General features: G+C 38.1%; 1 protein-coding gene across 4 annotated transcripts in view; it reads right to left on the reverse strand.

Moving 5' to 3' along the window:
• Positions 1-25,774, reverse strand: part of TDRD3 (tudor domain containing 3) — a 121,583-nt gene that overhangs the window by 33,265 nt on the left and 62,544 nt on the right. For all 4 annotated transcript variants that reach the window (XM_087757644.1, XM_087757645.1, XM_087757646.1 and 1 more), the window contains 5 exons: positions 19,898-19,969; positions 19,210-19,359; positions 17,827-17,967; positions 13,803-13,959; positions 13,317-13,442 (listed from right to left, as the gene is read on the reverse strand). In XM_087757644.1, coding sequence (XP_087613770.1) covers positions 13,317-13,442; positions 13,803-13,959; positions 17,827-17,967; positions 19,210-19,359; positions 19,898-19,969 — 646 coding nt within the window. The remainder of the gene's footprint in view (positions 1-13,316; positions 13,443-13,802; positions 13,960-17,826; positions 17,968-19,209; positions 19,360-19,897; positions 19,970-25,774) is intronic.

Consider the following 25,774-nt stretch of genomic DNA (forward strand, 5'->3'; position numbering starts at 1 on the left):
CAAGGCTTTTGTCATCTGCTGGGTAGTTTTAAAATGACGACCGGCGTTTCTCAGTTTGAAACCATCACTCAGTTATTCTACTCATTTTAGGTTTTTTTATGTGATGACCCAAGAAGACTGCACAGAACCAATCACATTCCCTCGCTTACAAGAAACCAGCAGGACCTGCTGCAGCTGGAAATCCCAGCCAATGCAATTTAAAAAGCACTTCTCCATGCACACTGGAATTTAAGTAGTACGATTTCCTGTAGATCTCTCCTGTGGATTTTATCATGTTTAATAATGTGGTTAAACTCAAAGACAGGGGCCCTTCCCACATCAATGGGAACGATTTGGGTTTCTTCTTCTAACTTCTTCTATTTTTATGCAACTTTATGAAAGCATGTCTTTGAGACAGCTGTCCTCAGGGCATGTTCTATCTCGTCTTGGCCAAAAGATTAAAAAATTAGAAAGAAATTAATAATACATTTACACACACTTCGTGTCATGGAGTGAAATTCCAGTTAATCAAGAGCTTTGTCAAGTTACATAAATATCAATATCATTCTTTCTAAAGCGTAGTAACATTGAGGAACTGGAACCTGAGTCCATGTTTCTGTTGAAACAAAATAAATACAAGCTAAGGAGGATGATGATGTTAATAAAGAAGTGGCAAAAATCTCCAGAACATTCTGCCATTGCATGCACTACAAACTTGAATTTACAGGATTAAAGGCCTGAAACAAAAATTGATACTTTTTTATTACTCTTTAAATGTATGAGATTTACTATATTTTTCCTCATATATTTAAAGACAAGTTACTGACAAAATAAAAATACAGAAGTCTCCTAACATATGTCACCAATGCTAACATAATACTACAACAAAAATAAGTTTGATTTTCTGGATATTAACAATTAACACTGACTGAAGTTCAATTTTTATAAGTAAAGCTGCATAACAAATATGACTATTTTATAATTCGGATCCCTTACTGTCAATAGGGCACTGTGTTTGTTGAAAACATGGCTACTAAATGGTAAATTCAAGTGTTACAAATTCCCTTTTACTCCAAAAGGTCAGACTCTTTTTTCTTCCCAAGTTCTCTTGCCCCCAGATATTCAAATAAATTGTATGACCAAGAAATGAAACAAATTTTTAATTATATTCTATCGTATTACCAACTTATTTCAAACCTTTAACTTATTTGGGGAATATATAAATCATAATAGACTAAAACAAGAAAAAGGCTGTTGAAATTAGATGAGATGTACTACCCCTAAATTGTCCCTACAATATGTTACCATATTAAAAAAAAAACAAAAAAACTCCACACATACACATCCTGGTTTACCTCAAGCATAAACAATTAAGTAGGAGAAGGACAGAAATTCAAATCTGAAAGCACAAAAAAGCCCTGTTCCTTTGGAGATGTCTGGAGCTGGGTCCCTAAGCGTTTGCGTGTGTGTCCTTCTGCTTGTGATAAATGCTTACTCTCTACTAAAGTCATATTTTTTCTGAGAGAGATTTGGGTGAAGAGTTAATATGGGACAGTAAGAAAACCTCTGCCAAAGGCAATTGTTTGCAAACCCTCCTACACTGTCAGCACCTCTTTTGTTTCTTATCTCCTGCAGACAACACTGGCAGCAGAGAACATAAGGGTAACTGCAGCTAAATTAGGTGGGATGCTCAAGAGGCAGAGTGAGCAGAGGCAAGAGTCCACGTGATACTGATGTTATACAGCATCATTCAAACCACTACAAGAGTATGGTCTGTATTTATGGGATGTATATTTGAAGAAGAAAACTGATAAATGAGTTTGTTGAGAAAAGAGAGAAAGCAGTCTGGAGAAAAGGTCTTTGATGAGAGGCTACAAAAGCTTCAATCCACACAGCTAACACAGCTGATGGATAAAATACAGGTCCATCATGTCTTATAAATAGCAAAGCAAATTTTGATAGCTCTTTATATGGCAAGAAAGGGATAATATTATACAACAGTTAGAAGCTGAGTATAGAAAATTCAGATTAGAAAGGAAATACTGGGTTTTTTTTAAAACACTGATCTTTAATAGCTGAAACAATTAACCGTGCAGTAGAATTAATTCACCACCTTTAAATCAAAACTGCATGTCTAAATTTGTCTTTCAGTCAAAGTCTAACTATTTGAGCAAGAAACAGAGACTACAGCCTACGACCTTCTCCCTTCTCCTGAAGTGGCCCTATTAACAGACTACACAGACATGCTACCTCTCACTTGCTTTTCCTGTGATCCCATTAACGTTGTAGTTTGTTGCACAGGAGGTTCATTTTAACAGAAGCATGAAATGTCCACCCGAAGCATAGCCTGTCTCTTAGGAGGACTGAAGAGGCAATTCTGCACAATCTGAAACTGAAAAGGTTTTGGCCTTCTAAGTTCTGGGTCAATGCTCTAACCAAAATCATTGTTATGTTTCTCACCATCTACCCCATTTAATAACAAATAAATAAATAATTATTAAAAAGTTGATCTTTGCTCAAGTCTTTCAAAGATATAGATGTCTGCCAAAAGCTTTCGTGGCTTTGGATCCTGAGCAGATGGAAGCACCAGCCTGTTCCCAGTCCCTAAAACTGAAGAGAGAAAATATCTGAAACATGCCTGGTTCTCAGCACTTTGCCCATCATTCCTTAATTCTGCAGTCAGAGATCTCGGCACTGTTCTGTTCTCCCTGATAATCCTTGTGTTTACTTATTTAAGCTGGCAAAGATGGATGAATCGCTCCTCATAACAAAAGAAAAATAGTAAGAAGAAGATTAATGGAAAAAAATCTTCTGTCTTCAGTAGCAGAAATAATCCAAGTGCAAGCAAAGGCAGCTAATTGACAGCAATTTTTTCTACTATTTTTGTTATCTCTCACAGTCAGCAGGTTTCTCTCTCCAACCAAAACTCAACCTACTTAATTTCAATACAGAAATATTTTCATAGGTGTCACCAACCATTCACAGTTAAAACCAAATAAACAAATCTGCAGTATAAAACTATGGGTTTGTTTGTTTTAATTCTTTGCATTTCATTTAAATAAAGCATGTTTACCCTATGCTATGTTTTACAGTTAAAGAACTAGCAAATCATGGAGTCAGGTATTTAATACTTTTGACAGCTGTAATTACTTAAAACAATTTTTCATTCACTCTGAAAAAAGGAGAGGACATGTAAAAACACTTCACAAGACACCACTTACAGGGCAAAAGACTAACACCTTACTTTCATATAACTAATTTGTACTTCTTTAAAAAACAAAAACAAAAAAGCTTAATGTGCTGTCTTATCCCTTCCAATTCAAGATATTTTATGATTCTATGACCTCTAAAAAGGAATAGAAGTAGCTCCTAAACAAAATACAAAGGTATCTCAATTCATAAATATTCTTCTACTTGGTCAAAATCCAACTATGAAGAGGTACCAAATCAAAGATAACAAATTGAACAACTGTTCTGCAGCTCCTGTTCACAAATGGAACCACCTAGCCTGGTTACTGCAAATCCAGAAGTGAATTTAGACATTCTCAACAGTACTGAGGTTTCAGGTGCGATTAGAAACACTAGATAAGAAAAACAAGGAGGGATGCTCAGAGAAAAGCAAATCAATCCTCTGTGTGCTTGAAAAGAAACAATTCTTCTCAGACACTTTCTCCCCAAATCACATAAGCAGTTTCTGGAGAAAACGTGGCATGGCACAGAGTTAAAAAATATTTATCTCAGTTCAGAAAAAGTGCCTTTTGTTTTTGCTTCTACATAGACTCTCAGTGATTTAGAAGAAATTACAATCTGTCTGAAGGGTATAGAAGCCTGCTGCTTGTGATAATGATAAATATGTCCATTCCAGGTAATCATATGCATTAGTCTAATAGTAGGGGTGTGCTCATTTATTCAAAACCACTATCCCTATACAAAGGCAATCTCTCTGAATATCTAGAAAACAAACTGGCATTTTAGAGACCATATGGGACAGCAAAGGGCCAGAAATACTGCAGAACAATCAATCTTCTTTTATATTGAATGGAGACGGCACTATGCTACACATAAATACAGAAAAACCAGCCTACCTGGGCCCTCCTTAGTACAGTTACTATGAAGAAAAATCAATGAAGAAACCTTATTCTTGGCTACGTAACATTACATATTTGAGTTGTTTCCCTAATGTGTCTTTAATTTCTGACCACTATTATTTTAATACTAAGAAAGAGCTACATGTCTCTACTGCTAACAACTGACAGGATCAAATGAAATTAAAAAGGTGCTAGTAATATATATATATATCTCCTGTTTTCTGCAAACACTTGGATGCAGACTTCATGATGAAAGAGTTCACAGTGCTAAGTATAATCACTGCAGATACATCATCACTCTGCAAACAGTGTTAACACTCACGTCATCTCAGTTTCAATAGATCATAACACAACTAATCATTAAGAATTTAAATGACACCATTTTCAACCACAGAGACATAAAAATGGCAGAAAAGTAACTCCTGCAATAAATGATTTTTAAGATGTGTTTGAATTCATCAGATTGCAAGGTTCTCTCAAATGCGGCAATGAAAAAAAGCACTTTTAAGACACAAAAAGCCTGCAATTCAGCATATGTCTAAGTATTTCTTGAAAAATCCATTTCAAGTATACTTTGCAAGATAAAAATAAAACCTGCCATAGAAACGGAGGTGCAATTCTATGGGCTAGACACACTCAGTAAGGAAAATAAAAACTAACAATATGCAACCGAGCAACCACTGTAAAGCCCACTGACTTCCAAATAACAGAAAGTACAAGAACATGTATTATTATTTCTTCAGAAGAAAAAAAGGCAGAAATAGTATTTTTTTTTTAAAATAATCAGAACACTTTCTGAACTCTTCAGAAATGCTAACAAGTTTATTTCAGAAAAGCCCAGGTGACAATGAGGTTGTTTCGGAAATGAATCCCATTGTCTGACTCAATTCCTTCTGGGGTGCCATGTTGCCATAGGACTTGCTTTTCAAAGCCCAGGATAGTGTACCGAACAGTGGCATGGGGCACGGGATATGCTTCCAGCCATCTGGTGGTTGCTTCCACCATTGTAAGCACATGGCGCTTGCCTTGGTGGGTTTGTGGGAGTGTGATATAATCAATCTGCCAGGCCTGCCCATATTTATATTTCAGCCATTGTCCTCCATACCAGAGAGGCTTTAATTGCTTGGCTTGCTTGATCGCAGTGCACGTTTCACATTCATGGATAACCTGTGCAACAGTGCCCATGGTCAAGTCCACCCCTTGATCACGAGCCCATCTATATGTTGCATCTCTTCCTTGATGGCCTGAGGTGGCATTGGCCCATCGAGCTAGAAATAATTCACCCTTGTGTTGCCAGTCCAGATCCACCTCAGCCACTTCAATCTTAGCAGCCTGATCCGCCTGCTGGTTGCTTTGATGTTCTTCAGTGGCCCGACTCGGGTATGTGAGTATCTACGTGACGTACTTGTACAACCAGGTTCTCGACCCGGACAGCAATACCTTGCCACAATGCAGCAGCCCAGATGGGTTTGCCTCTGCGCTGCCAGTTGCTCTGCTTCCATTGCTGCAACCACCCCCATAAGGCATTTGCCATACATCCATGAGTCAGTATAGAGACAGAGCACTGGCCGCTTTCCTCATTCAGCAATATCCAAAGCCAGCTGGGTGGCTTTCACCTCTGCAAACTGACTCAATTCCCCTTCCCCTTCAGCAGTTTCTGTGACTTGTCCTATAGGACTCCATAGAGCAGCCTTCCACCTCCAATGCTTCCCCACAAGACGACAGGAGCCATCAGTGAACAGGGCATATTGCTTCTCATTTTCTGGTAGTTTATTATACAGTGGGGCCTCCTCAGCACGCGTCACCTCCTCCTCTGGTGATATTCCAAAATCTTTGCTTTCTGGCCAGTCCATGATCACTTCCAAGATTCCTGGGTGACTGGGGTCTCCTATTCAAGCCCGTTGTGTGATCAGTGTGACCCACTTACTCCACGTAGCATCAGTTGCATGGTGTGTACAGGGAACCCTCCCTTTGAACATCCAGCCCAGCACCGGCAGTCGGGGTGTCAGGTGGAGCTCTATTTCAATACCAACCACTTCCAAAGCTGCTCAAATCCCTTCATGTACTACCAATACCTCTTTTTCAGTTGGAGTACAGCAGGTTTCAGATCCTCTGCACCCCTGACTCCAAAACCCTAGGGGCTGGCCTCAAGTCTCCCCTGGTGCTTTCTGCCAGAGGCTCCAGGTAGGGCCGTTCTCCTCGGCTGCGGTGTAAAGCACATTTTTTACATCTTGCCCTGCCCGCACTGGCCCAAGGGCTACAGCATGAGCTGTCTCCTGTTTAATTTGTTCAAAGGCTTGTTGTTGCTCAGGGCTCCACTTGAAATCATTCTTCTTCTGGGTCACTTGATAGAGAGGGCTTACGATCAGACTGTAATTTGGAATATGCATTCTCCAAAAACCCACAACACCTAGGAAAGCTTGTGTTTCCTTTTTGCTGGTTGGTGGAGACATGGCTGTTATTTTGTTGATCACATCCATTGGGATCTGACGATGTCCATCTTGCCATTTTACTCCTAAAAACTGGATCTCCTGTGCCAGTCACTTGAAAACGTTACTTTGTTTTATAGCAAAACCGGCTTTCAGAAGGATTTGGACTATTTTCTTCCCTTTCTCAGGAACTTCTGCTGCTGTGTTGCCCCACATGCTGATGTCATCAATGCACTGCAGGTGTTCTGGAGCTTCACCCTGTTCCAGTGCAGTCTGGATCAGTCCATGGCAAATGGTGGGGCTGTGTTTCCACCCCTGGGGCAGTCGATTCCAGGTGTACTGGACCCCTCCAAGTTAAAGCAAACTGTGGCCCGCACTCTGCCGCCAAAGGGATTGAGAAAAACGCATTAGCGATACCAGTTGTGGTGTACCACTTGGCTGCCTTTGACTCCAGTTGTATTTAAGTTCTAGCATGTCTGGCTCATCAGCACTCAGCGGTGGCATGACTTCATTCAGGCCCCAATAGTCTACTGTTAGTCTCCACTCTCCATTAGACTTCTGCACTGGCCCTGTGGGACTGTTAAAGGGTGAGCAAGTCTTCCTGATCACTCCTTGGCTCTCCAGTAGACCAATCAGCTTATGGATGGGAATCAAGGAGTCTTGGTTGGTGCGATATTGCTGCCAGTGCACTGTTGTGGTAGCAATTGGTACCTGTTGTTCTTTAACCCTCAGCAACCCCACAATAGACGGGGTCTTCCAAAAGACTGGGCAGGGTAGACAGCTGTTTAATTTCCTCTGTCTCCAAGGCAGCTATGCCAAAAGCCCACCGGTACCCTTTTGGGTCCTTGAAATACCCTCTCCTGAGGTAGCCTATGCCAAGGATGCACGGAGCCTCGGGGCCAGTCACAATGGGGTGCTTCTGCCACTCATTCCCAGTTAGGCTCACTTCGGCCTCCAATACAGTTAGCTGTTGGGATCCCCCTGTTACTCCAGAAGTACAGATGGATTCCGCCCCTTTATACCTTGATGGCATTAGGGTACGCCATGCACCGGTGTCCACTAAAGCCTTATACTCCTGTAGGTCTCATGTGCCAGGCCATCGAATCCATACAGTCCAGTAAACCCAGTCGTCCCTTTCCTCCACCTGGCTGAAAGCAGGGCCCCTCTAGTTTTGGTCATAGTATCCGTTACTCGCTTCTTGTAGATATGAGTTCCTTCATTAAAATCAGGAGTAAGATCAGCCCTTCTACTCTGTCTGGGAAACTGCTCACTGGAAACTGGAGCAGCAGTTTTCCTGGAAGAACCGCCTCGTGTGATTGTTTTTCCTTGCAATTCACATACCCGTGCCTCTAGGGTCAAGGTAGGTTTTCCATCGCACTTCCTCATGTCCTCTCCATGGTCACATAGGTAAAACCACACAGTGGCCCATGGTGTGTACCCACTGTATCCTCTACTTTGAGCAGAGGGACGTTTACTCCTAATAGCTGAGATACTGGTTTGTACAGGTGGGGAGCAGGACATATCCTCTTTGAAGTGCTGGAACTCCCGGGACAGTTTCTTGGCTAGCATGTCTGGCAGTTTCTCCACAGCCAAGATGCAGGCCCATAGGGAGGAAGAGAGACTTTCTTCATGTTGCTGGAGTTGACCAGCCAATTCATCCACCGTTTGTCCCTCTCCATCTTTCCAGGTCATTACTGCCAATGAGATGGCATACGATGACAGTGCGCTCCATACAAATTTCTGCCACGTGGGTCACATTCACTTGACGTCATCTGGATCTCTGGATAACTGCTCGTTGTCCAGGTCATCATAAATCACCTCCAGCACAGCTAATTACCTCAGGTACTGGATACCTCTCTCCATGGTGGCCCACTTGCCTGGGTGACATGTAAAATCTTCCTTGAAGGGATAACTTTCCTTCACACATGACAGGAGTTGCCTCCAGAGGCTGAAGACTTGTGACCCTTTTCCAATTGCTTCGTCAATGCCCCCATTCCTTAGAAAGGGATCCCAGCTGCTTGGCTTCCTTATCCTCTAATCCCAAGCTACTGGCCCCGTTATTCCAGCATCGGAGCAGACAGGTGACAATGTGCTCACCTGGATGACGGCTAAAATCTTTTTGCATAGCTCACTCAGGGATAGAGATTGGGTGGTTACCATCTCATTTACGAGTTCTTCCTCTCCCTCCAAGGAAGACGAGGAACTCTCCTGCTGTGTTCTTCCTCAGGGGGAAGCAGGAAATTCTTTCTCTTCCTCCTCCTGTTCTTGTGATGGCCCTCTGAGGAGAAGCTTCTTCATCCCTTACTAAATGAGCCGACTTTCACTTCTAAGATTTCTTTCTGTACATGGGGGCGACTGATACGGGCATGGGTTGATTCTCTGGTTTAGCTACAGTGCCTGTCACTGGGATTGGAGTAGCCACAGTATTCTTAAATAGTTGTTTAAACACAAGCAAGACCTGACACACATTTAGGAGACACAGCAATAGGAACATGCTGGTTTGAACATCCCAAGGATATTAAAAATTCTCAAGAGCTATTGTAATTAGCCTGGAGGAGAAGGCGAACATGGAAGAAGGTGTCTTCCCCATAGGCTGGCTCTCCGAAGAGAGAAAGTAAAAAGTGTAATTATTAGTAATTTCTGATAGATGGCTCCTGAAGTACAGAGGTGACTGCAATGCTGAGTACAAATACCAGACTGATCTCATGACCAATAATTTTATCACACCATAAGCCAGTGTTACACAGTACAGCAAAGCAGTAACCTTAATCCACCTCCCAGAGGTGATAAACAGCACATAAATACTAATAAACAGTATATACAGCAAGTAAGTTATGTATTACATAACACAACTCTCAGAACAAATACGACAACTTCGAGAACAAATAAATCAACATTGTGACCAGTGACTACTAAACTAATATAATGAATACTTATAATAAATTTCTTTTAGCATGCTCTGGTCAGATCTGTCATTATCTCAATCTGTTCGGCCCCATTTTGGGCACCAAAAAGGATTACTGTGGTTTAACCCCAGTTGGCAACTAAGTACCACACAGCTGCTTACTCACCTTTCCCCCAACCACAGTGGGATGGGGGAGAGAATCAGAAAAAAGTAAGTAAAACCCATGGGTTGAGATAAAGACAGTTTAATAGGACAGAAAGGGAAGAAAAAAAAATAACGATAAAAGAATATACAAAACAAGTGATGCACAAAGCAATTGCTCACCACCCGCTGACCAATGCGCAGCCCGTGCCTGAGCAGCTATCACTGCTCCCTGGTCAACTCCCCCCAGTTCATATACTGGGCATGATGTCATATGGTATGGAATAGCCCTTTGGCCAGTCTGGGTCAGCTGTCCTGGTTATGCTCCCTCCCAGGTTCTTGTGCACCTGGCAGAGCACCTGAAGCTAAGAAGTCCTTGACTAGCGTAAGCACTATTTAGCAACAACTAAAACATCAGTGTGCTATCAACTTTATTCTCATCCTAAATCCAAAACACAGCACTATGGCAGCTACTGGGAAGGAAATTAACTCTATCCCAGCCAAAACCAGGACAGCATGACTCAGGAATAGTACATCAGATTGCATATTGATCATTCAGAGGATGCTAAAACAACAACCAAAAAAAACCCAACCAAAAAACCCCCAAAAACAAAACCCCAAACAACATAGTGTTAAAACACAGAAGACCCAAAACCCCATGTGTCGTGTTAGGAAATATGCCAGAACTTCTTGGCAACTGAGGGAGTACAAAGCCTTTACAAAGTTTTCACAGAATTATGGTTTTCTTCTTATGACATTAATGGAATCTTTTTCTTTTTATTTAAGGTAAAAAATACACAAAAGCAAAGCATATTATCTTTAAAACACAATACTGAAGATAATAAACAGAAGGATATATGCTAATATAACCATTTTTTTTACTCGCATAACACTGTACTTTAGCACACTACAGTATGTTGGCTACATACATGTACTAAACCCAAAGGATCATAAAACCCCTCCTAAGCAAACACTGTCAATCAGCAATATCATTTTAGAAGAAGCAATTCACTCATTTCGCAATTTTTGGTAAATTACTATTACTTACTTAGCGTAAAATTATTGACAATAAGAAAGGCATATATCCCACAGGGAGTATTTGTATTATTTTTCCTTTAAATGTCTTTCAGTCACCCATAAAAGTTTTCTCTAATCTCTCATTATAAACACAAAACTTATCTAAAGAAAAATCAGTGTTTGTAATGTGAGAGTAAAACACTGCAACTGTTTTTATTTCTTTTCGCTGTAAAAATCTAACTAATCTTTGGTAAACAAAATGAGTTGCCAAAAGATATATCTCAAGCATAATTCCCTACACATGCTTTTGAAAATGTCATTATATTCATTACCTTAACAGTTTACAAAATTGTACCAGTTAATGCAGAATGCTTGTGTATTTGAAAGGTATTTTCTTTAAATATTTTAGATTTCTGACAAAAACAGTGAATACTTACAATATAAATGCTCGATCTACAGCAAGCTTTGTTTCATAAAGCAAGCCATAAACTTGTGGCTACTCACCGTAAACAAACTATAAACGACACACATAAGAAAAGGAACTCTATTATAACATTTTTGTTCACCTTCTACAAAGTGTTTTAGCAAGACCTAAACCCAACTAAAATATAAAACAATATTTAGCTATTTAAAACTACTTGTTTTGGAGGCCAAAAAAGACACTGTTGCAATGAAACTCAACCTAGGTACAGCAACAATATAGTATTCGCTATCAAAAGAACTATAAGCTATCACATTTATAAGCAAATGCCTTTGTGTTCATAGTTAAAACTTAGCATGTCATAAAAATGTTTAGTGAACTCTAAAATGGCTCACAGTGCATCTAATTCTACCAGCAGCAGCAAGAGACCCCTGGGTTTGCTAGCAGGTTCACTAACTCCTGAGCCCATCTGTTGAGGCAAGTTTTCTAGGACAAAGCCTGTGTCCTTTTTCTTTGCTGCTGCTTCCTCGTTTTTGGATAAAAGACATCCTCTGTACAGCTCCAAGAACTGAATCTCTAGACCGCTGTGTTTCCTTCCACCTGAATATGCTGACTTTTAGTTGCTACAGGCTGCAAAAAATATTCAAACACATGAATGCAAAATGCTACACTGCTTATGCAAGTAGCAACTGTAAACGTGCAGCTTGAAACATTCCAAAGATCTAACAATAACTCTTGAAAAAAAATTTGCCATGCATTTTATGAAAAGCAGAAAGTCCTAATAATTCTCACAGAAAACTGGGGGTTTGATGCACTGGCAGAGTATACACGGCTTCATGTTTTCATTTCTAATTCAATAATGACTCTCAAACACAATTTACCTTAAATTCACTGCTATAGCAAAAGCCCACAAATATTTACACATTTTTTTAATACATATAAGCTACAAACAAAAATAATACATTCAACAAAAGATCTCTCACTCGATGAACCAGAGCAATGGGAATGTTCTACTTGTATTTCAGATGCAGGTGCCTACTGACATTACAGCCGTTCACACCTTTCCCAACAGGGCAACCTCTTCACTTTCATTTACCACAAGCTTGTTTTCTACTTTTTCCATGGTACTTTTTTTTTTTACCTTTTTTTTTTAAATCCCAAACCCAGTGAAAATACACAAAGCAAGAGTCCATTATTAACAGTTGACAAAGACTATTTAGGAACTTAAGTTAAAAAAATAATTAACATATAAATGCAGTCACTCCTTAAATGCACTCATTCCATAGAAAACTCCAAAATCTCAAACAATCCATATAAACTAGTATGACGTTTTTTTCACCCTTTATGAAAGGTGTCATTTTATAGGGAGAAAAAAAAAATTACAACTCCATCACAAAACCTTCAGGTTAAATAATGGAAGCAGATATTTTCATTTCATGTTGGCCACTGAAATACCTCCAAGGCCATACCCCCCAAAAAATGATCTCCATTTATTACTCAGCTTACCTCAAGTTTTACTTTAATATTACAGCAGTCTATAGAGACCTCAGTATGTATGGAGTTTCCTCTTTTTTCTTTTAATGCATCTGTCTGTTAAAGTATTGAATGATTTAGACCTAAACAGACATCCTGATGCATAGACTACATTCTTGTATGGCTTCTTAAGAAAAAAAGTAACTAAAAGGACATTAAAGAAAAAGCCCAGATCTTTTGCATTAAATCTGAAGGAATATTTGGCTTCCCTCTTTCTAAAATCCTACCTTTCCCTCAGTCCTTACAGTTACTAAATAGGAAAACCAGGAGAAAATAGTTGTTTTTACAGCAGCCAAAAAGATTTTTTTTTTTCCCCTCCAGATAGAGGGAGTACAAAAATAATTAGGCTTACCACAATTACTAAACTCTTAATTGGGCAGCATGTAAAATGTGCTGTTTATAAACTGAGGAAGGAGGACTGAGGTTATGGCTTTTTCCTTTACTTACTTCTGAACTACATGGAAGCCCATTAAAGTTGCAAGAGCCTTTATCAAATTAGATTAACAAACTTGGATTTATGTCACCTTATTTCAGAATTACTGACTTTTAGACATCTAAGCCTCAAACACCCTAAGCTCTTCTATAATCAAGACAGAAGTACAAACCACCACAGTGTGATTTATTTGACCTTTCTTCAAAGGAGAGGAATAGCTCTCTAGCGCTCCTTGTTTTTTTTATGGCTGACTGGGGGGGGGCAGGGTGGGGGATTCTAGGAATCACCTTTTAGATGACTAAGTTAGGAAAAAGAATTCCACCAACACTGTCCAATATTGGTTCCAGATACATTAATTTCAAAAACTTACCCTCTACTGTTAAAGTACCCATTTTGGATTCTAAGAAATCAAACAGTGTGCTCGGTGCAGACGGTCTGGCGTTTCCTAGCTCTTCTTCATCTTCAGGTCTTATTCGGCCTCGGCCCTTCCCTTTACCTGTAAACATGAGAAGTTATTTGTGAGTGGGGAATAAATAAAAAAGTGTACTCACTTTTTTAATTGATTTATAATATGTTTGTATTTTCTATCTTCAAAAAATTCTATCACAGAGAAAATAGATACAGATATTTTCCATTTAACGATATTCAAATCTGTGACTTCAAAGTCAAAAATTTTGAGAATACAATACACAGAGGCCTTTTCTAAGTATTTGCTTTCAAGTCTGCAATGCATTCTGACTTGCAGGAAAAAAACATCCATCTGTACGTACCCTTCTATAACTACATTAGTAATCCAACATACACAAATTCCTTTGCTCGCAAACACTGTTTTAAAGCATTTCTTCGCAAGTTTTACCTCTAGGTGGTGGTCCCTGAATGGGTTTCTGTTTACTGCTGTTCAGAAGAAAATTTAATGCTGCCTCTAGGCTGTTACTGTTATCCATAAGTGCCTGTCTTGCTGCTTCTTTGCTGAAACCCATCTCTGTTATGTGTTTTAGAGCCTTTTCATCAACCTGAAATAAAAGGTACACACAGAACTAATCATAAGATACAACAGAGACTCTACTGTTGTATCTGGTGTTGTAAAACACCAGATTTTACTTTAATTTTTCAGTAATTTTTAACTGAAACACTATTTCTTATTTCATTGATAATAAATATTTCAGTTTTATATAAAATCTTCACATACGTTCTCTCTTAGGTCCAAACAATTGGCTAGTAGAGGGGTTTTTTTAATATTCTTATGGTGATAATCTTTAATTCATCAGTTTTCAGTTTTAATATCATATGGTTCCAAGCACAAATTCTCTTAACTACCTCTTCCTTTGCTGTACACTGGAATAGTATGACAGATGTAATATGTAATATACTTTCTCTGAGATGAAAACTAAAAGGAATCTCTCAAAGTAATACTGGTATGAAAACTAGCCATTTGTTCCTGTTTGAACCCTTTCACATCTTTTACAGACAATATAAAACCCAGCTATACACTTCTTAAAACATGGAGAAAATATAATCACTGAAGGTTCTGTAGAAGAAAGGAAAGAAATACAATTTACTTCCACAGAAGTACAGGCTTCCTTATTCTAAACTGTACGGAGCATGATGACAAAAAGGCAAAGCAGGAATCACAGAGCATTAATTACAGAAAATAACCTTACATCTGCACTGTGTTTTAAAGCACTCAAGTGAGAACTGCCTCTTCCAGTGCGGACAGACCTATATGCACTAAACATGAAATGGGACTAGGCGCTCTGTCCTTCCTCATCCCATACCCAACCAAAATGATGAGTTATCCATCTACTGCAACAGCTATAGCCAAATACATTCTTAATTGGAGTCCCATGAACATAACATTCTGCCTACAGGTTCCAAAATAGCCATACTGTGACCCTCAAAAAAAAAACCAAAAACCCAACAAAACCAAAAAAACAAACCACACACACACAAAAAGAAAAAACAACAAACCCAACAGAATCTAACCTCTAAGATACACAGCCCCTTCTTTCTCCCACTGCTTAAAAGAACACAAAATTTAATTGCTAAAATGATTTAAATTACAACTGTATGAGAGTTGTATGACAAATATTTAACCCTTCCTCTCCCTTGTTTTTCACAGTCCTATGATGTAATTCCTCCACTCCTCATTTCTCCTGATAATTTTAATGCATTCACTTTTTGTCTTAATTCCAGCTACACACTGTGCTCTGGGACAACAGATAGGAGCAGGTCTCCTTTTAGGGGCAGAGACAGAAAATCAGTGTTTGTTGTTGCTATCTCAATACAGAGATATCTCAACAGAGTAAGCCAGAAGATATAACAACTCAAATAACTTTCCTAACTCTGCTTAGCTATGCAAAAATCACTGTAATGGGCAAAACATGACTTTGGAGCGCTTGGCTACAACTCCCGCATGCTCAGCAATGTTAACTCCAATGGGTTCATGTAGCCTTCTTCATTCCCAAACACAACAATACTCTTAATTTAACTGTCCAAAGACTAAGTAAAGGAATAGCAATTTAAAAGGTCTTTGAAGACCAATGAGGCAGAAACACGACCTCAGTGTCTACAGGGAATCATCATCCCAGTTGACTCTGACTTCAAGTTGCCTAAATAATGTCTTATTTTTAATGACAGAATATAATAGTTCCTCCTCTGGGCCATTCTCCTGGATTCTTCTGCATGGCAACAAGGGTCCAACAAAGAGAAGTACTTCCTCAGCAAATCTGCTTCAGTCTTCTCCCCTTTGTAGGTAAGTAGTCAGTTTGTATGAGAATGAAGCTTCCAGCCGTTACTGCTGCATCACCTCCTTTCAACGGTGGAAATTCTGTGCACAACAGCTACGTTCAAAGACCAGTAGGAAATGAAGGCTCATATATACAGTACCTGTACTCTCAGCTATAGATTAAAAAAAAAAAAAAAAATCTTGGATAGGTCACAATTTGAGACCCAAGGGAACGGCAATTTCCCAGATACAAGGACTGTTTGAAAAAGGAGGTAGTATCTTAAGTATCTTTGGATGTCAAAAACTCTCCCTTCAACTTCTTTTACACAGCACAAATCTTGCTTCTCCTATACAAAACTGGAAGGACAAAAAAAATTGTAGGACATATCCTATAAGGACTATTAAGAGAGGAGGATGATTGACCTCTGCAATCTATTGTCTGTCTATGAATAAACAGGAAAAATTACTTCTTTGTTTCTGGTTTTGTAGATAAAGATACAGTGCTTCAGGTTTCTCAGAAGGTAAGACACCAGATGGATTAAAAACTTTTAACCATTCCTAAATATACACGCAAGTCAATAATATACATGAAAGTCAACAATCAAACCTACTTGATGTCACAATTCTAAAAAGACAAAACAAATTTGTTATCCATTGCTTTAAGATCTAAAAAACATTACTCATAACCAAAGACGACTTTCTATATCAGCTTAGTGGGTTCCTATTTGCTTCTTCTAGACAGGACCTAGATATGTTAAATGACATAACACAGTTTCAGTAAGTTGGAAGTACTGCCATTTTACAGTGCAATGTAAGACAAATTTTTTGCAGTTCACAGAAAAAAAACAGAACACACATTAATTTCAACAATTACTCAATTTAAATTTGGGGATGGGGGGGGTAGGGGTGGTGTTGGGGTTTTGTCTGTCTGTTTGGGGTTTTTTTTAAAGTCTGTTTAGGACAAGGTGTACCACTGGTGCTACACCGGGCAGAGGGATGACTAAATGACCTCTTGAGGTCCTTTCAGCTTGTGTTTCTACAATTCTGTATTGACATTTCTGAGCACAGTGCTGAAGGCAGCACTGCTGGAGGCTCTCCTTGGTGCGAGATGACAACACATACTATACAAACAAAATTATAGAACAGGCAGTTACTGTTCCTGAATTTCTTCTCATTGTTAAACCTTTTGGTAAAAGTAAATAAGGTGGAAAATATTCAACAACAAATGATATTTATAATCAATATTTTAATACTCGTCTACTGAGTTACTACATTGTTGCGATGCATCTTTCAGTCTGCTTTCATCACTCAAATCAGAATCACTAATTCTTATTGCAAACTTGGAAATTTCTCTCTGGAGATGTTCTTGATAACAAATATTCCTTCATCATAAACTTTTAGATTGCTGAAGTAATCAAAAGAGAAACTTCAATGACTGCTCATCTTATACCCACTTAATTCAATGCAGTGATTCCAAAGAACACTTCTCAGTAAGCATCATTATGAAATACATTGGAAGGTGATGTTTTGGATTAAGGGGCATAGTCCAGATTCTCCAATGGTAACCCACATTACTCAAAAGGAAACATCACTTGTGACCATGTAGGCATGACATTCCTATGTCACAACAAAAGTATTTCTACTTTCTTATTTTAAATATCAAAGTATTACTTAGTTTTCTCAATGTCAAAGAAATGGTTTAAAACAGATTCTTAAAATAAATATTAATTCAGAAGAAAAGCTACATTAAAGTATTATTTGACGTGTTGAAATTGAAGGATGAAAGTACTCCTGCCTAAAATGAATTAATAAATGTTAACATGCAAAACTGTTAAGCTTATTTAAACAAGAAAATAAAACTATACTGTAATGTTCTATACCACATATACTACTACTTTTCTTTTGTGAGGACTTGGTTTTAAATTTTACTGGGTAAGATGACATAAATTTTTATTTTTTTTTTACAAAAATCACAATGAAACTCGTAACTATCTCAGTAAGGTACAGAAGAACCCTAAGTATTCTAAACAGACCTCAAAATAAATTGAAAGGAAAGCCCTCATTCCTCAGGGTCTTTTGGGTTTATTTTTGTTACATTTGTTTTTTGTTTTTTAATAGTACGTGTTTACGGTTCTATTTAAGTCTTCCACCTTACCAGTTCTCGGTAGACACCTTCATTCTTTCCCTCAGGTTTTGTTATCTTCTCTTTCTGGAACAGTTCCCTGTTTCGATTCCCTCCAGCATTCACACTGAGATTACTTCTGCTGCTACCACCACCTCCTCCAAACGTCTTGGTCTTTAGATAAGCACAAAAATAACATTTCAGTCAACACAACTTATGAAAATAAGCCTTAATAATTAGCTTGTAGAAAAAGTGCAGAATATTTGATGCAGCAGTATTTTTTATGATTATGCTTTGCATCAACAAAAAAAAGCACTAATTTACACACAGAAAAAAGATGAATTTATTAGGTAGGTATTTTTTTCCCCTATGCCCAAATGAGGCTGTAAAAAGGGTATATAATTCTAGTTTTTATGACTTACCAAGCAAATTTGAAAAATAAACTAAAAGGAAAACCAAGGGAGGACATAAAAACCTGACACATTAGCACTAAACTTCCTAGCTATTCTTTCAGACAATGCAGGGAATCATGGGTTTTTGAAAAAAGCAGATGAAAATTGATAATCTATATTTTATTTATTTGTTAATATCTGTATTTAACTTACAGATTTAATAATCTGTGCTATAATTTTTTTCAGCACAGGAAGGACATGGACCTGTTGGAGCGGGTCCAGAGGAAGGCCACAAAAATGATCAGAGGGATGGAACACCTCCCCTATGAGGAAAGGCTGAAAAAGCTGGGGTTTTTCACCCTGGAGAAGAAAAGGCTCCAGGGAGAACTTATTGCAGCCTTTCAATACTTAAAGGGGGCCTACAAGGAAGTTGGGGATAGTCTTTTTAGCAAGGCCTGCTGCAACAGAACAAGGGGTAACAGTTTTAAAGTAAAGGAGGGTAGATTCAGACTAGATATAAGGAAAAAGTTTTTTACAATGAGGGTGGTGAAACACTGGAACAGGTTGCCCAGAGAGGTGGTAGATGCCCCATCCTTGGAAACATTCAAGGACAGGCTGGATGGGGCTCTGGGCAACCTGATCTAGTTGAAGATGTCCCTGCTCATTGCAGGGGCGTTGGACTAGATGACCTTTAAAGGTCCCTTCCATCCCAAAGCATTCTATGATTCTATGATTTATTACTTAAATCTCATTAGCTAAATTGTAAAAAACACATTTTTTAATAGTGGTATCAAATCAAAATCATATCTACAATAAAACATTATCACAAATTTATTAGCTTTCTTAAATTAAGAACATACCCACCAATCCAAATGGACTCTCTATTTTTATCTTTTTAAAGATACATGAGTAAAATTATAAGCAGCCAAACATCAGAAAGCATTTGTCATTTAAGAGAGAAATACTTAAAAACAAGAAAAGATCAATCGCAGTAAGTAAAATCCTGCAACACATGCATTCTAACCTCCTTGCTCTTTGCTACTTCTGCAATAGCAGCTGTTCTCTGCTTTTCAAACTCATCATTGTCCACAACAGTTTTTACAGTATTTGTCATTTGCAGAGTCTTTCTGCGATCAAGCTCTCTGCTATCCACTTGCACGTGAGATGCACATTTCTGAAAACGCAAAAGAAAGTTTTAATTAACTCTTCTGCTTACTCTCATTTGGAAAAAAATAAAGTATTATTCCATTACAGCAGCACAACTTTATCTAAACAATATGATCGCAAAAATGTATACCTAGGACATCTAGATGTCTTTGCTGAAAGCACACTCCTCTGGTCCATTAGAAAGGCCAAAAAGAATGACTTTTACATTTTAAACTTAGTTCATGAAGTAGCTAATATGATTCTTGTGGACCCCTTTGGCGTTTAAGAAGGGACTATGTTAGTGCCTACAAGATCTAACCAGAAGAATCAAAGGCTCCGCATACTAAATAAAATTTTAAGTTTGAAACTGAGAGGAAAAATGTTAAATATAAATTGGCACAACAAAGTGACAGGATCAACACAATGTTTTTAAAACAGGCACATTTTTTAGATCCAAGTCATCATGATCTAAGGTGTTTTGATAGCCTTTATTTGACTGGAACCAGGTCCCCTAAATATCATGATACAGGTTTTTTTATGAAATGACAAAGAGAAGTACACTATACCTGCCCAAAAGGTACAAAAGGGGGAGGGCCACCTTCTGTTCCAATGTTACTCCTATTGTGTTTTGCTAAACTCTGTAAAAGAAAATTGTTGATTAATAAATTGCAAACAAAAACCAGATTTTATGATAAATGTCTCTAATTCAGAAAGCATAAGAAACTTGCAAGATGAACATTTTAAGGATAAAACATAATGATATACTTAAAATCTTGGGGCACTTAACTTAAGGAGAAGGCTGGATGAGGGGCAGGGAGACAAAGAAAATTATGAAAATTTGGAAAATCACGAAAGCAACACATACAGCAAATGCAGAAAATTCAGTTATATACCAAACCTACACTAACAGAACAAAGGAGCACAAAAATAGACAGCATACGTTTCTTTATGTTGCACCCAGTGAACTTGTTGCCACTAGAAGCTGTAAAGGCATACAGTTACAGAATGTTTAAAAAGGGACCAGACCAATTCAGCCTAGAGAAGCTTATCACTCTACAGAAATACCCGAAGGGAGACTGTAAAGAAGATGGAGCCAGGCTCTTTTCAGTGGTGTGGGCACTGGGGTGACAGGACAAGAGACAATGGGCACAAATTGAAACACAGAACGTTCCCTCCGAACATCAACTAAGATTACAATTTCTCTGTCAGAGCTGAAACTAAAGCTAATTAAAAGTAATGAGAGCAGTGTTACATGGCAGTGGGAACTGCTGTGGTTTGGGGCTCATGTGCCTGCCCAGGAGCTGCTCGGGTATCTCCAGTGGGATGGGTCAGGCAGCTGATCATGCTGCAAACTTGTCTTTTATTGGTGTTTCTCTCCATTTTTTGGTGGGGTTTGTATTTAACATGGATCAACTCCCTAATCTGTGTTACACAAATGCGAGTGCTAGCGCAAGGGAAGGATAAATGGCCTCAGGTTGCACGAGGGGAGGTTTAGATTGGCTATTAGGAAAAATTTCTTCACTGAAAAGGTTGTCAAGCATTGGAACAGGCTGCCCAGGGAAGTGGTTGAGTCCCCATCCCTGGAGGTACTGAAAAGGTGTGTAGATGTTGCACTTAGGGACATGGTTTAGTGGTGGACTTGGCAGTGTTCGGTTAACGGCTGAACTCGATGATCTTAAGGGTCTTTTCCAACCTAAATGATTCCAGGATTCTATGATTCTATCAGAAAACACTTTTTTTACCATGAGGGTGACCAAGCACTGGCACAGGTTGCCGTGGGAGGTTGTAGAGTCTCCATCCTTGGAGATATTGAAAAGCTGCCTGGACTTTGTCCTGGGCAACCAGCTCTAGGTGGCCCTTCTTGAGTAGGGGGATTGGACCAGCTGACCTCCAGAGGTCTCCTCCAATCTCAACCATTCTGTGAAATTCAGGAACCCACGCATAAGCAAATACTGAATGGATTAGTCAGGATGGTATCCCCTGACAAAACAGAATACAACAATTCTGGATGCCAACGCTGTATAGGAGTTCAAGCTGTGTGCCCTCGCTAAAAACAGTCTCTTTTTGCCACTGTTGGAAACAAAATACTGTGCCACTAGGAAGCTCCCCTATGGCCTTATGAAAAGTACAGTACATATGCTAAATTGATCAGCAGATCTTTGGATCGCAAAGACCATAACAATATGCATAACAATTACTGATACGTAATACCTATAGAAGTGCTCTAAACTCTTAGCCACAATCAGGCAATCAGTGACCTAGGCCTGAAAACAAAGCTTTCTCAAATAATACAAATTACTAGTCACCAACAACAGTAAAAAGATGAATTTGTAAAACATTGCATTAAAATATCTGTTGATAGTTGATACAATTTTTCTCTCTTTACAAATTGTGACAATAGCAGCAACCTGGAAGAGAATGACATTCACTGGAATCAACACTTGGTTGTGTTCATTATTACACAGAAGTATTTGGTTTTAGAAGTGGAAAAAGGAAGCACAGGTCCTTAATGCTGTTAAAATGCTTCAAAACTCTATTTCCTATAATGCATGTGTTGTATCATCTTCATTTCTTATTTTCCTTTTTTTCCCTCTGGGATAGTCATGGATGATTCCATATATCATTTACTACTCCCCAATGGCAAAGGAAGTTTTAATTACTTAAGGCTATATATGACATTTATCTATATATTTATTACCCTGATGTAAAAATTGATTTAATTCCATCATGTGAGAACTGTGGTATAAATGTGAATATGCTTTAAGCCACTATACTATCAGAGAATTTCTTAAAATAAGTAAGAGATTAATTTGGCTAACTACTACCCAAATCAAAACTTTTTGGTCCACTCTTTTCAAGTTAACTACTTTTATTCAGGAACCAAAGACAATTTTCTAAATCATTTATGGTTATTAATTCCTTTCAAGGGTGAAAAAAAAAAGAATACTTTTCCTCATATGCCTTGGAGGAAAATACACTGATAAAGTATTCAATAAATTATTCAAAACAAAGCACTTAGAAGTGCAGAAATCATAAAATTCTTCTGCTTTAGTTTCAATCAGTTCACTTAAAGCGCTGCCTTAGAATTACAAGCTAACCAAGGGCTGATCACTGTAGCACGTTCATACCTTCCCATACCTATTAACTGAAGCAGCAGAGTACAACAGTCATTTCATGGCCAAGCCACTTCACTTCCCCAGGGCAGGCACTCTAGTAAATCCTACACTTTTTTTTTTGTTTGGATCTAGAGAAACATAGGCAATTCTGGAATGAACTTTATCACTGAATCAAATGATAATAACAATATGTATACGATAGCCTAAGAACTCGAGCATTTGATCATAGTTAATTCCTCATGTCCTATAATCAGGAAGAATATGCTTAAGTTTAAGGTCACACTGGTTTTTTTCCCTTTCCTAAATCAGAATCAAGGAAACACATACAAGAAAAAGACTGTTCCAAACTACTGCTCAAACATGCAATTTGGCAAGTAGCAAAAAAAGCACTTAAAAATTGACTGCATATTTACTAACATTTAGCTACATGGATTTTGAATCATAGCAATTTATTGCATAAAATTGTTATCCAGAATGAAAGAACTCTGCCTAATGGTAAATAAAAGCCTTGACACTTTCTTCTCAGGTAGCACTGTCTGCTGAGAAGCAAGAACAAGTGCTTTGGAAATTAAATTTCACTTTGCACCGAATAAAAAGCAACCTGGCAACAAGAACAATATTTTTTATCTTACAATTAAATTTGCTTGTAGCACAGCAGTAACTATAATTTACAATAAACTTTTTTATAAATACATTTAGTATGCTTCTTTTACCCTTTCTGCTGTACTTGGATTGTGACATTAAAAAAATATTTCCTAGGGAATCTCTTAAGAAACAAAGGTTTAAAATATGAGACTGAACTCCTACATATTATATACTATTATACCCTCACACTTCTTTCTAATATGAATTTTGAAGTATACATAAAACTACTCCCTTTTCCCACCAGGTAACCTCAACATTTAGCCTCGTCTTCACCAAAACAGAAGAATCATTAAGTATACTAGAGAACTTTACTTTTAGATAATCTGTAATTTGACAGGTTCTACGTTTTAAAAATATAAGGGCCTAACAAACAGTCTCACCAATCCCCTCAGCAAAATTTGCTTCAGCCTTCACTTATATATTGTCTGGTATCTTGATTAATAGCAATACAAAGTACTGTTCCTTCATAAGAAGAGCGCCAGAAATATCTCGCAGATACTGATCCTCGCTGATTGAAACGCCAGTCACCACCAGAACACTAGGAACACTATGAAGCAATAATTATTTGGAACTGTATTCTCATCTAATGAAGTCCATGACACATTACCTTATATTTCCAAATAGTCTAGAAAAAAGATCACACAGTAACATTCTCATTTACTCCTTAATTATTTATTTACTGTCACTTAAACAGTGACACTTAAAAGAAATTGAACTTTCTAGGCAAGAATTACCCTATGATAAAATTGAATGCTACAAGGAATACCACATTTATTCCACATGCAGTATGATAATACTGCATTCATTCCACATACACTGTATTTGTAGTGTGAGCCTTTCCTTACTAAAACTTGACTCCTCCCCAAAGCAATTTCAAACATTGTTATGAACAGGACAAAATGGTAATGCAACTACGCAACCAGAAGCCGACAGGTAGGTGCCAAGGCAGTAAGTTAAGACTGGACAAACAACTTTAATTCTAAAGTCTTGTAATATTATTTAACTTAATAGCATTAACTTTTTTAGTAAGTATAAAAGAAACTTATTTCATCATCTACACAAGAAGCCCAATTAACACTTCTCAGACATTGTAGCGGAGAGAAAAAAATAACTGGCTTCAAAACAAGTAGTTTCAAATAGTCACACAAATACAGGTTTTCTGTATTTTTATGTAAACACAGTTCAGCATTTCATTTAAGCTTCAGTGGCAAGATTAGACAAAGAGTGGCAATGTCCTCGCTCAAATATCTTTGAGAGTTGACAATCTTGCTTATTTGTCAACTGTTCTGGCTTCTATAGACTTGTTTGAGCCCTATCTGTCCCGCTGTCAGTCCAGATACAGAACTGGAACTACCATTTCCAGTGGTCATGGTTCACCTGTCCAAGCTGATTTCTTGTCACCCACAGCTTTTCTGAAATGGCCACATTCATGCTGGGAACCTGTTCATGTGCTGTGAGCTGGTCAATGAGAAAAAGAAAACGATACTCTGGCAAACTGCAAGATGGAACCAGAGAACTGAAGGGATGGCAATAGTTAACTTTCTGTACTTTATCTTACCAGAGTAAATCAGTGAAAACTTAGTTATCTCTTTTTTAAACATCACAGAAAGCCAACAGAACTAGCTAACAACAAGTGCTGAAAGGTGTTCTAGTCAGCAGCACACCAGTGGTTATTAAATGGTTTGCTTTCTTGTAAACAGAATATGTTCCGAGTTATTTCTTGACATTGACCTCAAAAACAAACCAATTTTTATTTGTTGAAGCCAGATAGAAGAAACATGAAAACAGACTGTCCAAAATATCACCAATAAAGCTAATTGATTCTACTGACCCTTCTCTTACCAATTAGATGGCATTCTTAAGAATGCATTACCTCTATTTGTCTCTCTTCCATCCCCATCCATCTTAAAACTTAGTGTTTTTTAACTGGAGAGAGAATTCACAAGACTTTATACTAAATATGAATAAAAATGATAAAATAGGATGTTTCTAATGTTGGCCCCAGAACCTTCTTTTTAATCAAACAGGCAGCTTCATTTAAAACCAGGAATGTTTTTAAAAAACTATTTTCAGTTATAAAAGCACAAAAAGGATGCCAAACATATTCTACTAGAGTGGACACCGTGTAACTCAAATGTTCAAATAAATTTTGGCCCAGTTTGCTCAAACCTATAAAATGCAAACCAACACCTGAGAAGGCTAGCTGTAACAAAAACAGCTGTGCCAAACTCAGCATCAGCAACAATAAAAGAAGTACTTTACACAGAAATGACCACTGTGTTCATACGCAGCTACCCTGTTTCAGAGACGTGGATGTAAAAATAGAGAGATATGCGTGTGTAGTGGTGATGATAGTTGATCCAGTATTTCGGACTGTTTGTAGCCGGGTCACAACTTCCTGCCCTACGAATTTCCACTCATTTGTCAGGAAATGTATGAAAAAGTCTTCCTGCACCAGCTTTTGTTCTATTGGGACAGGAAGCAGGCTAAAACAGAGTAGAGGGGCTTACAAGCATTTATGGCTTGTTGAAAGATTTTAACACCTCCAATTTGTTTTTCTAATCACAAATTTACCTAAAGTACTAATGAAATCTGCAATACAGAATTCATACTTAAGGTTACCAACTTCACTGCTTTCCGTATACTTACTATATTTTTTTTGCCTCAAAAATATAGTCTGCA

The sequence above is a fragment of the Nipponia nippon genome, unplaced genomic scaffold (genome assembly GCF_047370975.1).
Source record: "Nipponia nippon isolate SJK-2023a ecotype South Korea unplaced genomic scaffold, ASM4737097v1 scaffold_2, whole genome shotgun sequence".
In the NCBI taxonomy this organism is placed as follows: domain Eukaryota; kingdom Metazoa; phylum Chordata; class Aves; order Pelecaniformes; family Threskiornithidae; genus Nipponia; species Nipponia nippon.